Below are 21941 nucleotides of genomic sequence, written 5' to 3'. Positions count from 1 at the left end.
GGTACACTCATGTCGCCCACTCCTGTTTCAGGACCCCCACCGGGGAGGGGCAATGCACAAAGAAGGCCTGTTAACTCACCCCAGGGTGGGGTGGGGTGGGCGGTGGGCGGTGGGGTGGTCTGATGACTCCCGTATGGATGTGTCACACTCTCAGCATCTCTGTTACCCCTTGCTGTGTGTTCTGATCTATAACTCACCCAAGGAAGCCTGTCGGCTTGTCAGTTGCATCTTAATCTTACAGCAGACAAGATCCTAAACTGACTACCTTTGACATACTTAAGTGGTAACTTGATGCTTTCTTTGATGTCATAAACTCACAAAACTGTCAAACCACACACTGCAATGGTGGGAGAACATAAGATATATATATGGGTGCATTCATCACTTCAGAACATGTCTCTACTGACAATGCATCTATTCATATAAGGTTTGTTATCCACTAAGTGTTCTCTAGAAAGTAGTCTTGGGGTATCTACCATCTCTTGCTTCTGGCAAGACAAACCACAATACATCATCGTTTAGTCCATCCAGACCAAAGCTGCTCAGACCCCCCTAAACCGTGTTTGTACCCCACCACCACCCAGATATAGCGGTTGGCATCAGAGAGGTATGCATCATGTGAGAGATGGGACGCGCAATCTATGAGCCACGGCACTCCCATTGCATTTTGACCTCGGCAGTAAAGTCTGACAGCGCCTGTCATACTGTAGTCCTCTCTTAACAAACCAAACACAGTGAAGCAACAAGACAAGCAGGCAAGAAACTCAGGTCACTTTGTCTTTCGGGAACTCTGCTTTAGAAGGTCCACTTGAACTTTAGTTTATTTCATAGAGCTCCGAGTTTAGATGGGAGTTACCCAACCAAAATTATGTTTCCCTCTAAACTTCTAAAGTCACTTGTGTTGTAAAAACCCAAATAATTTGTTATTGAAAACCTGTGACTCATTTAAAAGTATCACACATTAACACATTCAACAAAAGGTGGACTGCAGAGAATACTTAAGAGAATACTTCCACCTAGTAGGACGAGGCCATTAACTTTACTGTGGGAAACTAACTTGTCTTGTTAACCCGCCATAAAACAACACTGCAAAGCCAAAAACAGGGTGTTTTCCCCACAAGCTGAGCTCAAGTTGTTTCTTATTTCGGATAGGCATACAAGTGTGGTTTCACTGCCTGACGAAGGCTTAAATCTTGGAATTTTCCACGATTTTACAGGCGAATGTGAATCATATTTGTTTTCAATGAGGTTTTCAACTGCTGTAAATATTAAGTCAGACTAATGAAAACAACTGGGAGAGTGCGCTGTGCCATCCCTGCAGTATAATCAATCAAACACTCAACTCATCTGATTTTGGAAACTCTCTGAAGGAAACAAATCAATCTTATGCCTTTAATTCAGAATGTTTTTCCTCTATTTGATCTGAGGAAATTATGCCTTGCAGCACTGTAAACATTTACAGCAGGAACATATTATTTTCCCATAAGCTCCTCAGGTGCTTGCATGAATGCAGCCAGGTTTCAAAACCCAATAGCACAAAATTGAATTGGAGATTCAGTCACTGAATGTTCGTCTCTAATTGCAGAGCCAGCATTTGGTATTACCAGTGATAATGTCATCGGTCACCACAAGCAATGCTTGCTGTGCTGAAAGTGTAGCTACTGGCTATTGCTCCTCTCCTGCCCCCCAGTGGACAATCTGCAATGTCACGGCTGCTCTGAACGTCAACGTTTCTCAACTCTCCTGTGCTCTGCTCTGCTCTTGTCTTCCCTTCCCACCTCTCCTCTCCTCTTGTGGATCAGAGGCGTGAATATGATGGCTTGTATCCACAACATGGAACAGTTCTCACCATCGCTATAGCTCTCATTTAGACAAGGCTGGTTTGTTTGTAGAGCAGTAACTAACAAAACAAATTAACAGGCATGGTGAGCAAAGCTCTGATTAGCTGACACTACAGTATGTGGAAAGAAATGTGTATGCGGTTTGAAAATGTTCATTTGGAATGGCTGCTTTGATCATCAAAACTATGGTACACTACAACATTAGGAAAGCTGAAAGCTTACTTCTCACACTATAACAATAAGCAATACGTGCGTAAGTGTGTGGGTGTGTGTATGTGTGTGTACTGTATGTGTCAACTCTCTCCGTTGACAGTGGTTTAATCTTGTGCAATGTCTGTAAACACTCACACACAAGCCAAACTGAACTTTTTCTGAAATGTGCCATGTTGTGTGCGCGCACCCCCGCACCCCCATGCACGTGAGCACACACACACACACACACACACACACACACACACACACACACACACACACACACACACACACACACACACACACACACACACACACACACACACACACGTGTATAAGGGTAGGTGAATGCAACAGATGGTATACATTGCTGCATCACAAAGATAAGACAGTATTTCAGACATGTGAATGGTATGGGTCCATCATATAAGACAGTGGTAGGCTATCAATGGAAAGTATTTACAGGCAAACTATACTCTGGGATTGACAATTAAAATATGAATAAGCCACCAGTCTGGCATTCAAATCATTATGTAGAAATACTTGCAATTACTATTTAACCTTGCCGGCAAGATTGCTTTATTTGCCATCTGAAAGCACTTTGGATGGAAAAACAAAGTTATGCTTCTCCTAGTTAAAACTAAAAGACAGCAAAAAATCATAATAAATAATAGATAAATAATGCAAAAAAAATACTGTCTATAAATCTATAAACATAAAAACTAGAAAGATTCATGTCATAAAAAAACAAACATAGCCAGATAAAAACAGTATAAAAACTGAATGAAATTCATCTACAGAATCATCTCATCGAATGCATAGTAATACATACCTCCCAAGTTCATATACTACCTAGTAGGGAGGGAGATTGGAGTTCAAAAGTCTGACTGCCTGGGGAAACTGTTTCGCATCCTTTCCATCCTGGCACTGATGCTCCTGTATTATTTCCCAGACGGCAGAAGGGAGAACAGGCTGTGAGAGGGGTGGGTAGTGTCCTTGATGATGTTAGTCGCTCTCCTTATGCATCGTTGTTGGCATTTATCTGCCAGGGATGGCAGCTAGGTACCAATGATCTTTGGTACGTTTCTGTTCAGTTGTTTTCTCTCCTCAGCTGTGCCGTTACCGTACCAGGAGGTGAAACAGCAGGTGACAAGGCTCTCGATGGTACCTCTGTACAACATGGTCAGGCCTTGGTTTAGTTTAGTTTATTTCAGTCAATGTTGTGGTAACATGGTTACAATTTCATAGATAATACAAAAATGAATAAATAATAAAACAAAATAACCACATTTCTGACCAAAAAGTTATAGGCTGAAGCCATAGCTTATTTCACCTACTCTTTTACTCAGGGCTGGAATGTGAAGGTCAACTCTCTTCAGCTGACGGAGGGGGTAGAGACGCTGTTGGGCCTTCTTTATGATAGCAGTGGTGTTGCTGCTCGGGGCCAGGTTGTCTATCAGCATTACTCCCAGGAATTCTGTACTTCTTACCCTCTCCACAGTTGAGCCATTGATGGTCATTGAATGGTGTTGTGGCCTGGTCCTCTTCCTGAAGTCGACAATCATTTCTTTCTTTCATCAGCGAACTTTATTATGAGGTTGCTTTTAAACCTGGCCGAGCAGTCGTGCGTTAAGTAGAGTGAACAATAAGGGACTAAGAACGGAGCCCTGAGGAGATCCTGTGTTGACTTAAACGATTTTAGATGTATTGCTGCCGACTCTGACTGTTTGACTCCTCTGTGTCAGGAGGTCCCGGATCCAATCACAGGTGCCAATATCCACATTCAACACCTTCAGCTCCTCCACCAACTGCAGAGAACAGCTCAGCTGTCACCACTAGGGGTCCTCATAATCTCATGCATAAATGGAAAATGTAATCAAATCGTAATCACAAAGTCTCCTAATGTGCTGTGATGCAAAATAGAGCTAATTTCACAGGTTGAAAATGAAATGTCTAATGAGACTGATAACCATTTTTAGATGAGAAATGCTTACTGCTTAGTGTTTCTGTACTGTTTCAGACTTTGAAACAGAAGAGGAAACTATAGAAACCAGTATAATCCACTGAATTCAACATAAAGTTCTTCCTTCAATCAAATTTTTGTCTCCGCCAGGCCGAAGGCATGGCGAGATGTTTTGCACCCTGTCCGTCCGTCCTTCTGTCTGTGAACAGCTAATCTCCGGCACCGTTGGCCTGATCGCAGCGAAACTTTGCACACACACTCCCTGGATACCAATTCCGACTTCCGAGGAGCACTTTTTTTTAGTTTTTACATGGATTTGGTCGGAAGCCAAATGCTTTTTTTTAATTTATTTTTTTAGGAACAAGTTTTCTCCCAACCCCATCCATCTACACACGTATAGCTGTGTGCAACTGGGGGCAGTGCTGTGGCAACCACTCAGTCAGAGTGGAAGTGCTTTTGGCCTCCACTGGCCTCAGTGGAGTGAACTGGGACCAGGCCTTGACAGAAAATCACAAACATCCTCACTTCATTACTTGCTCTGAATTACTGCACCGAGCCATAGCGTGAAAACCACTGGAGGAGTGTTGTGCCCAGGAATCAGAGGTATGATCTAGGAGGGCCATTTCAGAGTATAAACACCCAGTTGCACATATGTATCTATCACCATTATACGGTACTGCTGTTATGGGTCACAGTTATGGGTCACAGCAGTAGCTCAGTACAGCACGGACCACAGTATGGTCTACTTCTTGGTATGATTGCTATGTATTCATTATATAAATGTATACTATCTTGCATACGGTGATACTAGAGAATACACCAGAATCAGGATCAGTTCTTACATACAATCAACAAACAATACCTCAACATTTAAAGTAGCAAAGCATAAAATAAGCTTTCACCAGTAGACTGTGACCCACATTCCTTATCAATCTACCAAGACCCTCCTCCTGAGAATATGATTTTATATGATTTTTAACTACAGCCCAACCTTGACACTATTCATTAGTTTACTTTCACTACCGACAAAACCTGTTAGACTACCACAGCCACACCGTAAAAAAGGATCTAGTTCAGCATTTGTTTTCATAGAAATAATAGTCACACAGCAGCACTGGAGTTGACTAATCACACTTAGGATCATTTGTTATTGACGATATTGAACTATAATTATAAAAAAAAGAATACATCCACTCATCTGCAATGCTCTATCTGTGATTCAGATGGAGGCTGCAGGCTATGCTGCAATACAAGATATTGCATCTCTATTTTGTGTGCGTGCGTGGCTGTGTGTGTGTGTGTGTGTGTGTGTGTGTGTGTGTGTGTGTGTGTGTGTGTGTGTGTGTGTGTGTGTGTGTGTGTGTGTGTGTGTGTGTGTGTGTGTGTGTGTGTGTGTGTGTGTGTGTGTGTGCACGTGTGTGTGCACGTGTGTGTGCGTGTGTGTGTGTGTGTGACAACCCCATGGATAAGCTGCTCTATGCAACAAAACCCCCATTTAGATAAGTATTAATATAGAGTCAGGAGGTAGACAGAAAGGAACAGAGTCACAGGGAGAGTGTGTTTGTGTGTGTGTGTGTGTGTGTGTGTGTGTGTGTGTGTGTGTGTGTGTGTGTGTGTGTGTGTGTGTGTGTGTGTGTGTGTGTGTGTGTGTGTGTGTGTGTGTGTGTGTGCAACAAAGCACATTTCAGAGAACAAATTCAATTTGGCTTGAGACAAGACACCCTTGTGTCTCCACAGACAAGATGACACGCACTCAGACACTCCACAGAATAATCCCTACTTCAAAAAAAATAAATTAAAAAAAAGCCAATCAACCCATCTCTCTCACCTCTCCTCCAAGCCCCAAACACCCCTCTGTTCTGAGTCAGCACCAGTGTTGCCAGGTCTGCTTATTATACGTTGGCCTTGTTTTTCTGTAAAGTAGCTTGTAAATATTGGTTTGATTGATTGATTGAATACTTTACAGTTTGCAAAATAGTGGTACAGTGGTACAATTACCGTATACAATGACGCTAAAAGGATAACACAAAAAGTCCTACGGGCTTCTTTCCATTGTGGTTCTATGTATTCAATTAATCAATGGTAGTTGTGGGTTGCGTTTTTTGGGCTTGTTTCAACAGTGTATAATGCTTATTTGGGCTTGTTTCTTAATGTTGTTTAAACCAATAGTTCTCAAACATTTTCATGTCAAAGACCCCACAAATTAATGTGTATTTATCTGCGGCTCCCCCATCTGAAAATATTTAGTCTCCCCATACAAGATTTGTGTATGTTCTAAATAATGAAGATCTTTCAAAAATAGCAGATCGACAAGCCCACAACGTGTCGCATGGTCTTGCAGATCGCCTATTTTCAAATAGCCAATCCATATAGGTTTAAAGTGCTCATGTGGCCTTTTGGGCTTGTTTTCTTAGACCTGCTTGCTTATTCCTTTCACAAAGTCTGGCAACACTGGTCAGCACAAGATGCTGTACCAAACACCATGTATGAAAAGTGCATGTAGTGTGTACACACACGTGTGTGCGCGCACACACACACACACACACACACACACACACACACACACACACACACACACACACACACACACACACACACACACACACACACACACACACACACACACACACACACACAAACAAACACACCTTTGCTTTCAAGAGTACAACATCAAAGAAGTGACCTTGTAGCTGTAATTCATTGGATTTTCAAACCTGCTGAGAGAATTTGGCCTGGCTTTTTGAGAACAGGTGACTGTCTTCCCTTAACAACTACCATCAAAGTGCCCTTAAGTGAGACATACTGCGAGTGCCAAATGAGACTGGGACTCTACTGGCTACTTTCAATGGGGTCTAGGGTCAGAGGGTGCTATTGATGGTGCTATCCAGATTTAACAGTGAATTCCGAGTTAGACTTCAATTAGCAGGAATGTTCTGTTTATATGCATACAGTGAAAAAAGACATTCCTTAGTGGTAGACTAATTTTGATGCCCTCCATGATAATTCTGCTGTTAAAGGCTGGCCTGGTTCCTGTTCAGTGTACCCCTACTGAAACTGAACAATGTCAGAGTGTTAAAAAACGAGCCAGATTTCTGCTAATGCAGTTGAACTGTGTTTAGAATTTATCTAACACAGATTTGTTTATTGGACGAGCAGCGTGATCTCTGCGAGCGTGTGATTGAGCGTGTCACCAGTGTATCTCGAGAACCTCTCAAATTGAAACTTGGCGTGCGGCTTGCATTTTCCCCGAGTAGCTTTTATGAATCATGTGTACCACCGCCCCCCCCCCCCCCCCCTTTCTGTATCCCCATTTGCACCATTGATATAAACATTTGAGCCTGTGAAATACACGTACAAATTCAATGACGTACAAATTTGATTGATCTTTACAGTCCTTGTTTGTTGTGCATGGGTGCGTCAATGGGAGACTGAATGGCATGCAGCTCAACAACATGTCACATTTCATTTTCACATCTCTCGTGTTCTGTGGAAGGAAATGAATGAAAAAAGATCACATTTGATCCTCTCATCTCCCTCACGCTGTTAATTGGAAGGAGCAAACACATTATTCTACCCAGACATCGTCTCCCTCGCCAACTCAAATGGACTATTTACAGTGAGTTACATTAGTTATGAACACAGTAGGTGAGTAAAAAGTACTGTATTCTTTTCAATCCAAAGTAAAAGAGAGAGAAAATGAAAAGAAGAAATGTTAACGTTTTGTAATCAAGACAACCCCAGCCGCATGCCTTTTCATAATTGCAAGCAATCCCAAAACAATTATTGTTATCAGCTTGGATAGCTGTAATTGCGTAATGGCTATGGACAGCATGCGGCTGAGAGAGAGAAAGATACTGTATGGTGAGGCAGATAGTGTGTGTGTGTGTGTGTGTGTGTGTGTGTGTGTGTGTGTGTGTGTGTGTGTGTGTGTGTGTGTGTGTGTGTGTGCGCGCGCGTGCGTGAGAGAAATTATGGAACACACTCATTTCTAGAGAAAGAACATCACAATTAACAAGATGAAAGACTGAGTGGCTTACTTTATACTCTATTATCTGCGAGTACAATTTATCAGTGAAACTATGAATATGTATTGATGTCGGTATGGCCCTTTCAGTTCAACAGTATTCTATATGTGTATTTTTACTGGAATGAAAGGAAAATATTTGCAAAGTAATTACAAGGAAAAGCAACAGGAGAGCTTGCATTTAAATACAGTATATATTATATATATACATATATATATATATATTTATATACACATGTGCATATGAATATGTTTGCTGACATTACCCAACAGCTCCATAGCATCATCCTCATCCTCAATCTCTTCCTCTGTGACAGAGAGGGCGGGGCTGTGGAGCGAGTCGAAGGAGTCCTGGGACAACATGGCTGCCAGGAGCTTCTTGTGATGCTGCTGCTGTTCCTTAAGGCCTTTGCTCTTGGTTTCCATCTTCAGGCTGAGGGAGACGGGAAGTAAAGCAGGGCTTAATAGAACACTTCACCTTTTTTCACCCAGTCCTCTTATCTATGGATAGATCCGAGCACTCAAAGAAGTGGAGGGAAGGATTTAGAGTTAAAACAAACTTTAATGTATAAACATTAAAGTTCGTTTTAACTCTACATCCTCTCCACTCTTTTGAGTGCTCGGATCGCTTCTTCTTTTTAAGCCTTCATTCCCTTTCCGCACCTTCAGTATACTTTTTAGACCTTTTTATCTCCTTTGCGCATCTGGTTGGCCTCTTTGTTTTGTTTTTCACGGCTATGGATAGCAAGGACATCTCTCGACATTTACCTGCCAATGACATCATCTGTGGGGATTTCAAGCCAATAGAAAGCCTGTCACTTCCTGGAACAAAAGCACGCTAAAATATCAGCCACAGTTGGTGCATCAGTAAAACATTTAAACATAAATCTAGTTCTGAAAAGAAATCTAGTTTCCTGCTGATGATGTCACAGGCAGATAACTTTTCAAGCTATCCACAGCCTGCCTTTGAGAGAAACAACGCGAGTATTGCCAGAATTCCTGCCTTCCTCTATTATAGTGAGCATGAGTTAAGGATCAATATATCAAGACACATGTGTGGAGATACTCACATGGAGGTAAGGTTGAAAGAAGGTTAAATGTCCCTTTTAATAAAAACATTAAAATAAAAAAACAGGAATTGTACAGTCAAGGGTTTTTCCAACCTCAGACACAGCTAGATCACGTATCAAGGCTTTCTTATCCAGAAATGTTACATGCAAACAATGTGTCAGAAGTGGCCGATTCAGAATATCCCTTTGCGCTCAATTATGCAGCCTATAATGTTAATGTATGTTCTTATTAAACATTTCCCAGTTGTGATACCATAAAGCATTCGCACCTGGAATATGTTGACAATGACTGGCTTGTGAGACTCTTCTAATCCACAGTGGTATGTTTGGAGCCAACAGGCAGTGGGCCAGCTGAAATAGCACTCTTTTCACAATAGCAGCTCCTTCCCTGTGAGGCTATTATGTTCCCCTCCTGTCCGCATCTCTCAGGCTGTTTCTTAGCAGGCTATGTACAAAGTGTCCACGCACTTCCTCTTCCTATGAGCGTGCCTGCCTACACTGCCTCCACAACATCCATTTGGTATAGCCATTCCTGGGTTGTTAGACAAAATGACAAAGCATGCAATCATTTGAGGACCCACGCAGGTGCAACACCTGTGTACTGTCCTGGAAATGATGGGTGGTAAGGAGATAAAAAAAAGGTTAATTGCTCTCGAGGCTGAGCACCAAGCCACAGAGCTACATGTACGGTTCCAACCTCCAACTATCTGCACTACAATTATTCTAGTATGTACTGTATGTGTAGGTAAAAGGAAGCTTCTGCATGTAGGACAGAATAATGCTTAGAATAGACAGAGACGTTTGATAAGCAGGACATGGGTGGGGTGGGGTGGGGTGGGGTGGTGGGGGGGGGGGGGGGTTTAACTACAACCCCTGGGGTTGTTTGTCAGCAGGGGGTGAATGATCAAAAACAAGCTGGTATGTAAAACAGGAAAACAAAGTGCACAAAACACACACTGTATGGGGGAAAGGAGGCATTTTTAGGATCTTTAAATCACTGACGTATATCCAAGCCAGAGGCTATGGTTGCACACAGCAGTTGATATTTAGATTTTTCTTAAAATAGAACTTGCTCAAGTTCTAATTGCTCAATGCAGTTTAAAACAGACATAAAGCATCATCCTGCCAGAGTATTGCAAATGCATTCATCGTGTTTGTGTTTGAATACAGTGCAGCCATATGCTAATATTTCCACAGTAATAGTTACATTATATAGTAATGGCATGTTTTCCACAGGATATAAGCAAGGAGGTTGAAAGCACAGTGATCTAAATAATTCTACAACGGCAAAGAAAATCACTTAACTGCAGTTAAGTCAGTAAAGTGCAGTTTCATTCCAAAATGCTTTACACTGTGTACATTTAGGGGGGTCCATTAAACGTATTACCAATATTTTAAACAGAGATGAATCAAGCCTGTAAAATTAGCCAACGGTCTTACGAATTGTAATGGGGAATTTTCCATAATGAGTTTCACTTGATGCATGTCTCTCCTACAGTGACACAGCCTCTCTGGTCTCAATGTCCGTAAACCGTAATGAAAATCGATACTTGGAAAGAGAGAGATGAGCCGCTTTCAATTTATGCTTTGTCACATGCTCTGCATTTGTTCATTTCTCAGGTGAAATTGTGTATGTCTCAGTACATGTCTGTGTGCCTGGAGCATAAGGAGGAATAATGACTGTTGAAAAGTTACTAAACGATGCCCGTGTCTCACACATAAAGAAACAAGTCATGGCAGCTGACTTCTGCATCACCCCAATACTAGAAAAATCTATTTCCATGTCTTGGTCGCTGAGGGGCGTGGATTAGAGGAGGGGGTGGAGGAGTTTTAATATGATGGTAATAGGGATGTTAACAATTAATCTATAGTCAATGAATTGCCGTTAGGAATTTACTCAATTAAATGTATAGATTTTCAATTAATTAAAAAAAAAAATGTAATTTTTTTTGGGCTAGTGAAAGTTGCAGGTATGGTGTGTGTGATATCAAATGGGAGCTTACCATAATCACAGTAATCCTTAATCATATTCCATCATATTCAAGGGCTTTTGGAGAGAAATGAGACAGACTCCATAGAGCACTGCAGAGGGGAGGGGTGTGTGTCTGTGTCCACCTGATGCTCGTTAAAGCTCATTAATGTTAGATACATCAAGGCAATTATGTTTCTGCACTCATTTTCTGTTTTGGAAAATAATTTTCCTTTTGGTTTCAAAAAACGCAGCTTGTCAATTAATTGATTAATCGATCGATAAGGTTATTAACTATCAATTCATGAATTAATCGATAATTTGCATCCCTGGATGGTAATCATATCTGAATGAGTGCTGGTTACAGATAATAGAGGAGGGTCACAAGTAGAACAGATACTGTAAGGCTTCATTCCTCTCCAGCCTGGTGTTTCTATGATGAGGTGATCCATCGATCTGGGCAGGCCAAATGTCTGCTCACGGCCAGAGCTTTGTTAATTTTGAAATCTCTTCTCAGTGGGCCAGCGTACTGTATTCTCCAGTCTTGCTGAAGCTGGCACACATATCCCCAGGGTTGTAAACAAATTGAAATACTTGTGGAAAGAAAAGTTTTCAGTTTTTACAGCAGTTCTCAACTAAATTAGAAAAGCAATGCCTGGTGCTTGTTAAGGGAGTCAATTATAATTATGCTTTGATTAAGATCAGAAGAGAAACTGTGATTATTTTTTATGATGACACTTTCAAAGAGCCTACGCATGAGTGCTAATACGTCTTACACAGTTCTTGTGCTAAAGTGACAGACAGGGATATAAAAATATTTTGTATCAAAGGTTGTTCAGGTGTGTGCAACATTTGTGTACTGTGTATGCATGATCGTCTGCTCATCGTCTGCACCAATGTCAGACGTATAGTTGATAAACCCTGTCATTAATGATGATGTTGAAAAGGAAGATAATATTAAAACTACAGTATAAACCCACATGCAGCTGCGCTGCAGTGCAGGCTGTTTTCTGTTTGTTCAGCCTGTTCACCAATGGCTGCCTCTATGTATAGCAGGTAAATCTGTCTCGGTCTCTACTCAAGGAAAAAAGAATAGAGACAAAATAGAAATGAGAATGAGTCTGAAAGGTGGGGTGGGGGTTAAAGAGGATAGGCAAGAAGGCAGAAAAGAATTGAGAGAAAGCATTTGGCACAGACACAAAGATATGGGATGTATCCTGTATGTAATCCGTAAAAAAAATGGATTTCCCACAAGCCCTTGGTGCATGCTTCCTTCATATACACTGCAGCCAATCATACATGTAGCTATCCACCAGCAAGCCTGGCGCCACGAGGCGGCTAACCTTGCAAGCCTATTTTCGTCCGTCCGACCGTCCGTTCGTCACCATTGCTTAGTTTTTATTTTGTTTTCATCTGTGAAAAAAGGTCGACGATATTTTTTGGTCAAAGTTTTAGTCAACGAAATTAACATTGGTTCAGTGGTTCCCAACATTTGATCCTTGAAGCATCCCATCTTACATCTGACATTTTTTAAAGTGTTTGCTAGTTTATTTGTATTTGCTGAGAAGAGGAACAGTAACGGAAAGGAGAGTTTGATTTAAGCTTTGCATAACTTCTTTCTTTACTAAATTTAAACTATTCAGCTTTTAATAATGTAATGAGGCTCATGTATTCAACTTTTAAGACTTGCAGTGTAAGTCTATTGTATATGTATGTAATTATTTTCTGTTGGTTGAGTTTGATGCGGCTTAGACATAGTGTGGATATTGTATCACACTCTGCAGTGGGATTCAATAGCCAGGAAATGCAATTAAGATGATATAAATTATTTATCAAATGAGCCAAGTACCCCTCTGCTTAATCAGAGGAAAAACTGTGATCTGAGATGAGAGGTTTAACTTTGGGACACTGCACCATCCAACCAATCACATGCACACATGCACACAAACACGCATGCACACAAACACAGAGCTCCGAATGCCCACACATTTTCCTATCTCCTAGCTCAGGCTCCTACTTTATGTAATTTCTCCTCGTAATCCACCCATAGACTAACCTAACAAGATTAAGCCTCTGTGTATGTTGGCTCAGGCCTGAGATTTATGCTTTATATCCCATCCTCCTAGAATTAGCCACATCAGCAGCAATGCCATGCATGGGCACACACGCGCGCACACATACATACATACCGTACATGCACACATGCATGGTTATTACATGAATGCACGCATATGAACACACACACACACACACACACACACACACGCACGCACACGCATGCAGTTCACAGGAATTTCATTAGGAGCTCGGAGTAGGTCTGGGTCTTTTGGGCACCTGTAGTTTGTGACCAAAAGAGTTCCTGAGAGATAGCGAGCAATGATACAACATCTCAGATCGATACGTAGATCCCATTTCTTCTATAATCTTTTAGCATTGAGCACACTGACTGGACTGATGTTAGCTTTATTAAGTAGTCTTGAAATTCTGTCAAAACAGTACGGGAGCTGATGTAAAATACTGTAGGATTGAACCCATTCAGATGGGCATTCCTCAAGCAGGTGGAGCTCCAGTTAGAGTTCTGTGTCTTCATTTCAAACCAAGAGAGGTTTCCCAATGCCCAAGGTATTCTGAGGTTAAGCTCCTGCATGCAGGCCTACTGTATAATATGTACATACAGTATGCATCCAGAGTAGCCTGACACTCAGCCTGAGTTTTCATTTCGTTTCACTCCATTATTCAGTCTGAAAGTCCTCTCAGTGCAGCCGCTTTCTGAGATGGGGGCGTGGCCAAAGTGGGACTCTTTGGCGATTGGTTCATACTTCATACTGGATTATCCCGATCCGATTGGGTCGTTTAGATTTGCAAACGTGACAACCCAGCCTTCTACAGCGTCACCAGACCCTGAATGCGAGGCTAGCAATTTCAGGGGCTGGAGCCAGGCTACATCCAGAGTGCATCCAGCTACAGTGTAAAACACTGTGTTGAACATAATGCAGCTAGGGAATAGGTGCTGCTCTTCTGCTTTGATTTTATTTAACGCACACCTAAACACGAGCACGCACACACAAAATTACACGTGTTATGTGTGTGTGATAGCTATCTAATAGCTCTGCACCACTTACCTCCCAGCAGGGCTGCTGCCTCCACTCCCCCACACTTCAGTCTTGGCTCGAGGGACAGGTGGCTGCAGCATCTCTGCAGCCAAGGGGTCTGGGTCATCCTCCTCGCGGCCAACCCATTCTCCCACCACGCGTGGGCGCAGCACTGAGTTATAGCCCCCCAAATTCTACAAGAGGCAGTGCAGGGGAGGAGAGAAGGAGGGCGTGGGGAGGAGAGAAGGAGGGCGTGGGGAGGGGGGAGAAGACGGATAGCAAGCAGAGAGCCAAACAAAGAGAGAGAACAGACAGATAAGAAGATAAGTAAGACAAGCTGACAAACAGTGACAGATAGAGTGACATCAAGACAGAGATGAGAATCAAGACAGAGATGAGAAGGGGTGGTTGGTTTGGAGTGAGTGGACTGCAAAAAAATCTTATCTCTCTATGCAATTCAATAACCATCGCTTTCAAATCCAATGCCCTGAGAACATAAAATAAAACACTCACAACTGTGAATGGAGTTCCAACAAAGACTACAATCTGTCTCATCTTCACAATGACAACAATTGCCTCTGCTCTTGGGAAGAGAATAGTTAAACACTCTCTCTTTCCCTTAAAAAAGCTTCCAAAGCCAGCCTGCACATAATTAGTATTTGTTAGTTTTATTCTTATCCTTCCTTCCGCCGCTATCTTAATATCTACGCAGTCTGTTTTCACGGAACTCTGCAGTATGGTACAGGGTCATGAAAGACTACCGAGAAATGAAACAACCATTGACCGAAGGTTGGTGCGATAGCAATCAAAATGACAGTTCAACTGAGAGACTGTTTGAAAATACAAACTTTGAACAGGCATAAGTCATGCCTTGTTTGGTCTACAGCCATGAAACTTGCTTACACATGTGCCTCTACTCATGATGATGAACACACCAGTCACTTCAACCAGTAAGCTCCACCCCTTAGATTTTCTGCCATTTTGAGTACTTCAAACACATGAATCTGTACTTCTCCTGATATTTTTAAGAAATCTGCGTTAAACGTTCTACACACAATCTATGGACCATTATCTAAAATCCCAGTTTGTATGTGAAAGAATGAAGCCTCCATGAGCCAATGAATTCATTGTATAATCAAAAAACGATACCAGACAATACCCAGACTCCCTCGGTACCCTGCACAGCTGTTTCGAATGCTCATTTGATAACTGCACACAGTAGGTTTCTTTCTCTCGATCACAGATTAGCGGTAGCAGTAGTTCAAGGGGTAGAGTGAGTCCGTAGCTCACAAGGTCCCCAGTCAGTCCTTGTCCCTTTTATGGGCATAAATCGAGATCCCTGATGTCATTAGTACAGTAAAAATGGTAAATGGTGCATTTATATAGCGCTTTTATCCAAATCGCTTTACATAGATTGTGCATTACATTCACCCATTCACACACACATTCATACACCGATGGCGGAGGAAACCATGCAAGCCACCAAACCAGCTCATCAGGATCAATTAGGGGCTCAGCGCCTTGCTCAAGGACACTTCGACAGTAACTCTTCTGGGGGAGCCCGGGATCAAATTGGAAACCTCACGGCTTCAATCCGGCCGCTCTACCGGCCACTCTACCCCTGAGCCACTGCCGCCCCACAGTATATGGCCATATATGGGCATGGCCCCTTTTGTGGCCTTATATGGAACTGAGTGATTTGTTTGTGCCTGATGCCATGATGACACATTGAGGCTAGACAACACACTCCATATTTGGCCATAGCTGCTTTGGGAACTCCTTAGTATGGTTATGGCTGAGTCATGGTGACATGAGTGTGATGGTGTGGATGTGGGCCAACCGTCCGTCTGTCCTCCCTCAAGCCAATTTGAATATAGGATTACTGTATATTATTTTATTATTATTAGTGAAAAAGAAAAAACTCCCACACACTGTCTTCAAATGCAATTAAAAGGCTTTAATGGGAAACAACGTTTCGGTCCGTTAGACCTTCATCAGGTTATCTTAGGTAAAGATAACCTGATGAAGGTCTAACGGACCGAAACGTTGTTTCCCATAAAAACCTTTAAATTGCATTTGAAGACAGTGTGTGGGAGTTTATTTCTTTTTCAGTGTGTTGGGACCTCGTTTGGTCTTCTCCTAAACACCTGTCGCCTTTGTAGGTGTGCAAGAGACTTGCTTTTTATTATTATTATTAGTACGTTTTATTTGAATAATAATTATAAATAACAAATGAGAATGTAGAATGATAAAATGTTTAACATATTAATAATATAAACTTTAGGTTTTAGCAACTGTCATTGACATTTTCAGATTCTGCTTTAAGAAGATTAGTTAACATTCTTTGAAAAGTTAAGATTTTTTTCCCATTCCAAGTGGCTATGACTGCCTTCTAGGGGTGTGCCGAAATTTCATGATACGATACACGATATTGGGCTTGATTTATTTTATTATCATCAACATTGGCCATCATCTTCAGTTTAAAAGTGCTTTATTTATAAAACACATAAAAAAAGTGTTTTACACACAAAATAAATACAATTATACAAGCTTAAGGAACAAGTGAAAGTTTTCACTATAAACCCCTTTGTTTCAGAGGACATATGGACACTAATACCAAATATAATATAAATACTGCATAAATATAAATTCCACTAAAATCATAGTCATATTCTTGTCATCTGGACTTTTACCAACCAAGTGTAGCCACTAGCCAAGTTATTATTAACAACGTAAGTAGTATGAATCAGACTAGTGAATCGGGCCCAATGAAGTATAATAAGTAATGGTGGGGAATAATGTGATTTGGATTCCTGTAGACATGATTTTAACATGCATGGTACATCATTACAGTATCAGGCCTACGTTTATCCTTCAAGTTGTTGTTTAGCCCCAAAATGTGTGGATATACAGGTTTTGTAGCAATTTGCAAGGTGGCCAGTGTTGTCAGGGGCTGACTGTCAGCACGGCTGGACTCGGACAAAACATTAATTGACACTGACATTTAATTGCCTATCAAATCAAGTTCAGCAGGGCTGCACATATTGGAACCCTGAATATACACGAATCCACGGAGCGCTGCCCTGTAGGTGGCGCCGCCATTGCTGCGGTGTCAAACTCAGTCAGCTGCTGCTGCGGTTCTGTCCGTCTGTTCACGTTACTCTTTACCTGCTTGGCTGTTGGAGCAGCCATAAACTACACAGGTTCATCCCGATGTTCTGTACATCTTTGTAAAGTTAGTGTTAGTAAAAGTTAGTAAAAAGCAGGTAAAAGAGTAACGTGAGCAGTCAGCGACTGCAGCTGACTGACACCGCGCAGCAGCAGCTGATCGAGTCTGACACCGCAGCAATGGCGGCGCCACCTACAGGGCAGCGCTCCGTGGATTTGTGTATAGGTAGGTGAAGTGAATGGGCTCTCCCCAACTCCGCTTTACTATTAGAAATGCATGTCACGGACACAACTTCACAACTAGGAGGCGAACGGGATAAACAAGGTACGGCCTTCTCTAATAGGCCGGCTGGATTGCATATTGCATTGCTTGTCCCCCATATTGCTGCTAGCAGCTATACATATTTTTTTTTCATATATACATTTTGAGCTGGCAATTATTTCCCCCCCTTTCTTCCCTTTCTTCTCCCACTTTAGTTGTTATGCCAATTCCCCACACATTTCTGCGTAGCCTTGTCACTGCTGCCCCTACTGGCTCACCTGCCAGTGATGATCCCTCACCAGAAGGACATAGTGCCTCCACCCTATGTATTCCTCACCATTCAACACAAAAAAGTCAAAATATAGGTACTCTTGGTCAGATATTACTCAACTATGAGTTAAAGTTGCAGAGTGAAAGTTGCTCCGTCAAATTTGTACTGTTAAAAGTTAAAGTTTCAAATGTAGACATTTTTAAAAGTCAAAATAGTAGATCTACAAGCTCTTTTTCAATATCAATGCATTGATGTATTAATCCACCACTGGTCGCTGGTGCAGTGACAAAGATAGTCATCCCCACCCGGCTTCCCTCCCCTGAACACGGCAAAGCCGGAGGCACCCCGGAGGCACCCCTGTGCCATCCGTGCAGCAAACATTTTTACCCTGCTCATAAGGAAAGGTACAGGATGCTTCTCTTTAACTAAATTCAGGATGGTACCAAATTCAATTGTCAATGCAGGATGGGAGACAGTGTTTAGTATTCAGTCTCCATCCCCACCAGAAGAGAAAGGAGGCGGCGCAAAGAGCAACAGCTGAGTTCCTGTCAAAATGTACTACTAGACCGATCGTCTCTAACCCTACCACTCTATTGTGTTTGCGTGAGAGAATTTGGGCTAGGAATAGAGCCTGACCTATGACCGATTTTTGGGTCCGATGTCAATCCAGATTTTTGACCTACCCACTTAACCCATACTGTATCTGAGTCAGTAGTTTTTTTGCACCAAGGACCCCCAAAATGATATGTATGTGGCCGCGGACCATTTGTATGTGGCCACGGAAGATTTGTGTTTGAAAGATTTCAAGATTTTTCAAACATGTTAAAAAATAGCAGATATAAAGCTCACAGCACGGCACTGTGAGCTTGTATATCTGCTATTTTTGAGAACCACTGTTCTAAAATCCTGAGATTTTTTTTGAAGAAACTTATGTTCCTATTATAGCTAAAATGACACAAATTCTTTCCCGGTTTTAATGGGTAAACATTTTTCAAAAATAGCTGACCTACACTACAGTACAAGATCACAAGACATCACATCGTGAGGCGTTGTGAGCTAGTAGATCTACTATTTCTGAAAGATTTCAGCTAACCCTATGACATGCCCAAAATATAGACGCCAGATTGAAAATGGTAAACAATTGGGACACATGGAGTGCATAATTGGCTTGCTGATAACAATGTTGTCAAAAAAGTCACATAAAAACCAATTAGTCGGGCTCCAGCTAAGAAGCAAACAAAGCTTTGTCTAGTGAGCTGCATGTGAGCAGTGAGGGAGAGGATGACGATGGGGAGCTTTCTTATTGAAATATCATACTCACAGATCACTCCCCCAACACAGCAGTTTGTTCTCAGGCACTTGTTACTCTTGTCAACCGAATGCAAGTTAGGGAACTTGGCTTTCCATACCTAGCTTCAAATTCCCTGTTAACAACAATGGTTAACGTGCCAACCTTAACTCTATGAACTTCTCTGTTTCTTGAATACCAAATACTGTAGACACGCCTTGTTAGTCAGCTATTACTGTAGCTTAAAGGTTATATGACATTCATTTTCACTTTCTTTTATTTTTTTATGCTTTTTTGGGGGGTTTTATGACCTCAATTAGACCCCAAAAAACTGAACTTTGAACATTCAGTGGATTTTCTGTGGTCTAGGGTTTTCTGAATAATTAGGCTGAAAAGTAATCTGTGATTGGCCCTTGGACTTTGATGTCACAGTCCATTAATACCGCCCCCTCTCCTCTCCGCCCCTGCCCTCCCCTATCCATTCCTTTGGGGGGGGAGCAGATTGACAGTCAAAATCCCTCAACAGCGACACCCGCAGGCAAAGATTTATTTTTTCATTGCAGTTGAATTTAGAAATCAGAGAGAAAAAATCCTGCCATGGATCACTGGAGTGTACGTTTCAGTTAAAACCTTTGAAGGACCATGATAAATACTTTTAATGTGTTGTAAAACTGAATGTCATGAAACCTTTAACTTGGCAATAACCTAGTGTAGTCACTACTATCTACTATATAACTTCATATCTACTTGAACTTTACATGTATCTACATGTACTATATCAAGTTCAAACTGTGGCGAGCTATATAAGAACTAGAGAACGGACGGCCCGGCCCCCACCTATTCACTTCAATGAATCTGCTCACTCAGCGCATGAAGCCCCCGGATGTACACTCTTCTTCCGGGATTGGCTCCAACGAGCCAATACAGCAGGCGCACTAGCGTTTCAGGTGCAGTAGTGTTTTAATGCGAAAGTTCTGCAATACCAGATTTCACAGGACAGGACACGGCAGCTTCAATAATCCTCAGCGGTCCTGGGGGCTTGGGCGGGCAGTGTCTGTCTGTTTGTCTGACCGTCTGTCTTGTCTGTGGCGGGCACGCACTCATGTCTATTTATGGAGAGGACATGCCCGCCGCCAGTGCTAATGAGCTGACATGCCCACTATGGACTGGACATGCCTGACGACAGCGCAAATTGGCAAATATGCCCACATACAGTATGGACTGGACATGTCCAAAGTTGGCACAAATCGACAATCCCTATATATGGACTGGACTTGCCGACGTCCGTGCAAATAGACGTTTTTAGGCAACGGTTAATATCAGTGCAAATTGGCATTGTTAGACAACTTAAACAACTTTTGACACAGCGACAGTAGTCTACACTAACCACAATATTAGTAGTAACCAACGGACAGCCGGCCAAAGGTGTCCAAGGAATTACTTTTGGGAGTATTATGAGTGATGCTGTTGAGTGATAAATGACAGAACCATACATTAAACACAACTACCCCCAGTGTTTGGAGTTGTTCCACAAGAAAGAGACGATGTACAACTTAGTCGCCAAGAAAGGAATATGATAGCCTTTGCATCACTTTTGGCTAGGCGTCTGATACTGCTTAAATGGAAAGAAAAACTCCCACCAACTTTCAAATCATGGGTTAAAGGAGAGATCCAGACATTTTAGATTGTGTGTTTGATGTGTCGCTAATCACTCACCAACATACAGTACAAAGGAACGTTGATTTTTTCCAGATCTGCCCCTGTTGTCCATTCTGCAGACCCCTTACAGCGGCATAATGGGAGACGTGTGTAAGAGTGAAAATCGTCTATATTAACCGATGCAAGGTTAGTTTTTTCTCTACTACTGCTCATGGTGGAGTCTCATGGTACTCAAACATGTGCTGAATGTCGCGCACGAGCTACCGTTCGTGCAGAACGAGATGACGCTGGTTGCTTGTTTCTCTCACAGAACCTGGCGTCTGTAATTATTCTTTAATAATATATATATTCTACTTTTTTTTTTTTTACTTGTTTTCATTTTTCATTGCAATTGTGTCCTATTTGTTTGTATTGTCCTTTGTGTTAATGGTACAAAAAGATACCAGGGTTGTGGCTCTTTCGGAGCGGGAACTTTGGGGGGGTGGGAGGGGTAACGTACATTCACTGTTTTTGTATGCCTTTTGTCATTGACCTATATGTGAAAATATAAAATAAAGAAACCTTGAACAAAAAAACACAACTACCCCATGTGTGAATTTAATAAGGAGTTAGTGATTCATATCTACCTGGTCGAGGTCATCAGTGATGGCAATGCCTGGAGGAAGAAGGGAGGGAGAGAGAAGGATTTAAAGCACAGAGAAATATGTCTCACCGCACACAATCATATGTTACTATACAAAAGCTCAGCTCAGGATTCTTTGGAGCTTAGCGGTAAGCTCGTTAGATTAGGTACTAGATCCTCTTTCTTCCCAGGATTTACAGTGGTATTTGCAGAAAGGTCTAGGATTTGAAGACTACAATTTTGTACTTTAGTGCTGTATATCTTTCAATGTATTAAGCGTTGCACTGGGTATTAAATAGTAAGGTGTACTGAATAAACACATGGCCCGTGCTGCTCTGCACACCACACTTACTGCGTGACAGGTTCTCCAGAGCCTTGCCTAGCTTCTTGCTCTCCTGCAGGATGTGGTTGAGCTCATCAAAGTCCTTGCTCTCCCTCCACTCCCAGGACGGGTACTCGATCGATCGTGGCACTGGACCCCCGTCAATAAAAAAGAAAAAAAAGAAAAAAGCACAATGTC

General features: G+C 42.0%; 1 protein-coding gene across 1 annotated transcript in view; it reads right to left on the bottom strand.

Moving 5' to 3' along the window:
* cUnh8orf34 (chromosome Un C8orf34 homolog) overlaps positions 1 to 21941 on the bottom strand; it is a gene marked incomplete at its 5' end in the record, with an annotated part of 83802 nt that overhangs the window by 37793 nt on the left and 24068 nt on the right. Inside the window, 4 exon segments of the mRNA XM_084048416.1 lie at positions 8255 to 8453; positions 14182 to 14345; positions 21426 to 21454; positions 21774 to 21893. Coding sequence (XP_083904542.1) covers positions 8255 to 8453; positions 14182 to 14345; positions 21426 to 21454; positions 21774 to 21893 — 512 coding nt within the window.

This window comes from Gymnoscopelus microlampas (genome assembly GCF_963454915.1).
Source record: "Gymnoscopelus microlampas genome assembly, chromosome: 22".
Lineage (NCBI taxonomy): Eukaryota > Metazoa > Chordata > Actinopteri > Myctophiformes > Myctophidae > Gymnoscopelus > Gymnoscopelus microlampas.
This window is presented reverse-complemented; position numbering and strand designations above follow the sequence as displayed.